Here is a 5,366-nt window from a genome sequence, read left to right as displayed (position 1 = left end):
GTGCTCTCTCTCTCTTACACACACACACACACACACACACACACACACGAGGGAGTGAGCACATAGAGGAGCCGCCAGGGAGGGCTGAGTCAGGGAAAAGGGGTGGGAGTGTTTCCAGCCGAGAGAGAGGGATAGAGAGAGAGGGAGAGAGAGAGAAGGAGTCAAAGAGAGGCAGAAGAGAACACAAGAGCAAGAGTGCTTGAGTGAGAGTGAGAGGGGGAGAAAGTTAGTGAGAGACATAGAGAAAAGTGGATAGGAGAGAAAAAGGGAACATTGAGAGAGTGAGAGAGAATGGAAATGAGCTGAAGAGAGGGGGGGGGGTTGCGGGAAAGAGAGGCAGGCAATTGGCATTACTCATGAGAATACAAATCCATGCACCCTTGTGTCATGTTTAACTGCTAGCAATTCAACCCAACAGTCTCACCACTGTAAACAAGCAGCCACATCAGGCCTACCACACAAACTCACAACCCAGGAGGGGCCTGTGTCAAGTGCTGCTCATCTGACCGAAGAGATGGACCCAGGCGTGGCGTAAATAAGATCGTAAACCACCCAGCACCCTTCCAACCCCCACCCTCGCTTTGTCAGTCCCAGACGTGCCAATGAAAGGTCTGTTCAGCGTTAAGTCAAGAGGGTGTAACAGGAAATAGCTGTTGAGTTTTGGCAGCCGGGCACAAGGCCTGCTCCTTCGGGCCACTGGATTAAATGAGATCTTTGTGTTTTCAGTCAGAGGGACGCGATGGTTTGGGGTGCTTACGTCGCTGGCACTGGGGTGGCTGTGGAATCAGTGAGCGCATAAAATACCGTACATACAGGTGCATGCTGGGAACGGAATCTGGTTATTTAAAAAAAGGCTATTTTCTATGTGTGTGTGTTTTACACATTAAATATCATTTATCTTGTGATGGGAATGAGTCAATTTTGACTTCATCATCCCAGTGGGTAAAGTTATGTGCATTTCTTTAACAGTGTACAGCAGAGGCCCTCATTATGTGGTTGCCATCGTTGAGAGGCTCGTCTTGCTCATAGCCACGGTGGGTCCTGCTAGGATGGCTGTTTGTTTCTGAGAAGAATGAGAATGGGGAAACATCAAAACCACCATGCAAGTCCAAACCACAGACTCTGACAATAGCACTGTGACACAGGAACGCTCCCACAACGACCCGAACATTAGGTCACAAACCGACGAGGACTCAGAAGTCAAGAATGAGGCACAGACGAGTCAGTCAACTCTATGGACAAAAAAAGCCACCTGTTCCTATATTGAAAGAAACAAACCAACAGATGACAATGAAAGACTGTAATGTGAGGAAATATTTAAACACTGAGCACAACAAGATTCTCTGTTATAGGTGACATTATCCTCAGGGTAATTTCTTCAGTGTTATGAAACACCTCAAGCTTTGATGTGATTATTGTTTTTTTTTTAAAACAAACAACAAAAAAATGCTTGGCTTTGCCCCCCCCTGCAGTTGATCAACACAGTGTTAACGTTGTTCCGAGGCCAGAAATGGTTTCCACTTATGTTCCGTGCATGCGTTCCATCAGCCGAGACTGTTTCTGATAACACCCTCCCCTTATACAAATTCCTTGAATTCTTCAACACATACATACTCTTTTTATTCACAAACACAGAGTACAGTAATGTAAACATTAGAACCCAAATGTAGGAAAAGAGGCCTCACTCTTCATGCTTGCTCATTTAAACTTCACTAAGAGACAGCTTTCTCAATTAAGTATCCACTTCCAAGTATCCAATCAGTGAGAATAACAGCATCCAGGGGAGGGGGGGCATGATAAAGTTTGTTTTGTTGTTTGAAAAGTCACATCAAGACCCTGGAAATCATGTCTTATGTTGACGTTCCAAGCCACTATGATGAATTGTTAACAATTCCCTTTAGTGGTGTAACATTAAGGACCAGCATGAGAGCCAAGTGCCAGCGTCAACACGGCCCTGGGTACTTCAGCCAGTGCAAACAACAATGAAATCCAATTTATTAGGGGCAGGGCAAGACCTGTCAGGAGTGCCATTCCCTGGAATGGCATTCCACAATTTTCATGTCATCTGTCATACTGTCATTGAATGTCAAAGCATGAGGCACTAAATCTCACCCTCAAACTACATTCAAAACATCCTCTTTATATTGTATGTACGTCACCAACTGCATGTGTTTCTGAAAATTAATGCATTCTGTTAGTTGATAATTCATGTTGATAATTGACACATTATCCTCTGTCAAAAGGTGGTTAGTAGATGATTGCCTCAATACAGTTTGAACATAAATCAGAATCAACCAGACTTTTTAGTAGTCTTAACTTGCATTCACACTGTACCTTGCTACCAAGAGCTGCTATTGGCTCTGCACAGGGATTTCGGTTTAGTTTGATGACGACACTTCACACATCGACATTATATGTAACTAATATTATTGAACTAGTCATATGATGATCGACAAATGGAGCTCCACCCTTGACTTAATTTACAGCATATCCTTTTTCCTCATTTTTAACCATTACTATGGCTAATAGTTAGTGTATACACTGGGATGCACAGTGTACATGACAATAAGGGCTTGTTTTTATGTAATGTTAGCTAAACTCCCATACCGTATAACAGCATTCAGAGGAAAGACAGATAGTTTGGTTGTTGAACTAAAAGGCAAACCAAGAACATGAAGCCACTTTCAAGAATTGTGAAAAACAAGTTATCTTGGAGTTGATACACTAGACAAGCACGAGACCCTGATACGAGCTTCAATACGACACTGTGTCAATTATGCCCGCATCAGCGATGACTGGACTGGCCTTTCCTCACTCTTATATTATAGTTAAGCTATAATGTTAAAAGGCATGAGCAATGTGAAGATCTGCTAGATGAATGGAGAAGATGAAATCTCAGACAACAATTCTGGCTTCTCCATTAAAAACAATATACACTTCTCAATGCACTATTTAATCATTAGGCTTAATATAATATAATAATATAATAAAGGCCACACTGAATCTGAAACAATTTGTTGAAGATTCAGGCTTGACATAAAGGGGCCTAAGTAAGAACCATGACATGAGGGCCTGGGGCCCATTCTTCCAAAGTTTTTTTTTTTTAACAAGTTTTATCGTCAGTATGCCAGGACCTGTTCAAAAAGGCACTGTTTTATCTGATGACTGCCTTTTAAAAAAGGGTGTCATTTTTTCCCTTTCTTGGTTGAGTACTCTTTCCTGCCGGCCTGTTTCCCAGAGAAATCCCGAACTCTGTGAATCCTGGCCAACTGGGTTTTGATGGTCTCCACGATGTCCATATGATCCGGAATGTGTACATAGCGAACGTTGCGTCCAGTGATGAACAGGTCCGCCAGCTTAGTGAGACGTCCCTTGCGGTCCTGGTAGAGCACCTCTTCCAGACGCACGTTCATGAAAGCATCCACGTTGACCACGCGGCCTCTGGCTTTGCTCTCGTCCCGCAGGTCCACTGTGGTCACCTGGCCTTGCAGACCCTGCAGTAGGACAACCAGACTGTTCTCTGCGATTGTGCGCTCCCTGATTGAGTGCGACACCTCCATTGGCCCTGCCAGATACAGTATACTAATGAGATCACAGATATATCAGGGAATATAGAAACATAGATCATATTGTTTTCCAAAAATACATATCCAGAATATCTTAATGAGTGCAAGTTTTAAACGCAGGCATGACGATCTTGCAGACACTGAACTGACAGTAACGTTCAGCTCACGACACCATTCATATCATAAAGGTGATATAGGCTATTATGGGAAGACATAGACATACAAACTTGTAAACACTAACTGCATTCTAGAGGAAGGAGAATACAATCTAGTATGAGAAAGCTACATGCCATTTTTCACCAAAAGTCTTTGCGAGGAGAGGAGATACGACAGGCTTTCCTCGGTTTGACTGGCCTGCTACTCGTAACGTTAGCGTCATCTATGTTATAGCTAGGCCTATTAGCCTGGTTGACATTGAGTGAGCTAGTGCACTCCTAATTTTCCAAAGTTGTGTTCTTAAGCAGAAGCTTCGGTAAGGTAGGGACGACATTACAAGTTCTTATAAAGGCCGATTTTGTATGTGGAGACATTACACTCACGTCTGCTCAAATAAGCTGCGTAGATCTGTCTGAATGTGATGCATGCTGAACCTCGTCAGAGCCCATTTACGGAACTTCTCTGACTTCATGCATTGTGTTAGGTCCAGCAAACATCACATTCAGACAGATCTCCGCTGCACTGGATAAAGTCTAAACTTAAAAACTCTGAAGAGCGAAGAAAACAGCTACCACAAACAACGTCAGTACCTGTGCCGTTGCCAACGCTGGAGGCAAGTCTCAAGCAAGCAAACCTTTCAGACTATTAAGATTCCAGAGACCAGTAATCAAACGTTCACAGTTTGGGGTCCTCTTTAATCTTTCTTTTAGATCCTGTGTATCCTTATGCTAGTGGGTGCCGCTCAGAGATCTAGCCACTAACGTAGACCAGAAACATAGACAGTAAGAAACTTTAACCAGAGAATCTGCTTTAACTTTAGTGAGGAAAGCTTTTGCGTAGACTGGCGCCGGTGGTTTATGATGATGATTACGTCATTTCCTTTTTAAGACGTCATCAAACCAGAAAACTATCAGGATAACTACTCCCTCTAGTGACTAAAGGATATAAACACTGCAGTAAAAACATCAGCAGAGGTAAGAGTTTTTTTTTGTTTTTTTTACAGTTTTTTTCAACTGCTTACACACAAATGTTTTGCTTGTCACACAATTTTCTAAACATGTCTTTAAAACACCATAACTCCACACCAAATCTGCAAAACCATACACTAATTATCAGTGTTTGACTGTTTTCAATTTCCTAAAACACATTTTGCAAAATGCCACACTTATTCACACTCAGTCTTCAATGTACAAACACTCATTACTTTACTAAACACCATCAGATCATTGCCTTATGAATAGATATACTCTATATAAAGGTAGATACTCTCTATATACTGTATACTCTATATAAAGGTAGGCCTATCTAATAGGTGTGTAATATTTTCACATGCAAATTAGGTTTCTGGCAAAGTTGAAACAAATTTTGCAGCAATGTCATTATGCAGGTAGGTTTGTCACCAGAAGTTCACTGGAAGTTTGCCATTATTGGTTAAGTGTGGTGGCAAACCACTGGCGAACACTAGTGGCAAACTTCTTATTGTTGCCAGAACTTTGCTGTACTTCTTATTGTTGCCAGAACTTTGCCTCTAGCAGCCAACACTGGCAAACTTCTGGCGATATTTTATAGTGAACTCATTTGTCTCCTACACATCACCCACAAGTTTGCTGCAGATCTGCCGCAAAACATTTCATTTTTGTAAGG

The 5,366-nt window shown here is 42.2% G+C and overlaps 1 protein-coding gene across 2 annotated transcripts; it reads right to left on the bottom strand.

Moving 5' to 3' along the window:
- Window positions 1–1,304: 1,304 nt before the first annotated feature.
- On the bottom strand, window positions 1,305–4,556 carry lsm10 (LSM10, U7 small nuclear RNA associated). 2 transcript variants are annotated; one of them, XM_076300953.1, is made up of 2 exons: window positions 4,313–4,556; window positions 1,305–3,582 (listed from the first exon to the last, which is right to left on the bottom strand). In XM_076300953.1, the coding sequence occupies exon 2, from the start codon at window positions 3,558–3,560 to the stop codon at window positions 3,186–3,188; it is 375 nt and encodes a 124-aa protein (XP_076157068.1). In that variant the 5' UTR covers window positions 3,561–3,582; window positions 4,313–4,556; the 3' UTR covers window positions 1,305–3,185. The 2 variants fall into 2 exon arrangements, with proteins under 2 accessions (XP_076157068.1, XP_076157067.1); XM_076300952.1 differs by having other exon boundaries at window positions 1,305–3,565.
- Window positions 4,557–5,366: the final 810 nt, after the last annotated feature.

The sequence above is a fragment of the Alosa pseudoharengus genome, unplaced genomic scaffold, assembly GCF_046254945.1.
Source record: "Alosa pseudoharengus isolate Yale_2024_CS ecotype anadromous, Long Island Sound unplaced genomic scaffold, YU_APseudo_1.1 YU_APseudo_1.1_scf_23, whole genome shotgun sequence".
NCBI classification, from domain to species: domain Eukaryota; kingdom Metazoa; phylum Chordata; class Actinopteri; order Clupeiformes; family Clupeidae; genus Alosa; species Alosa pseudoharengus.
This window is presented reverse-complemented; position numbering and strand designations above follow the sequence as displayed.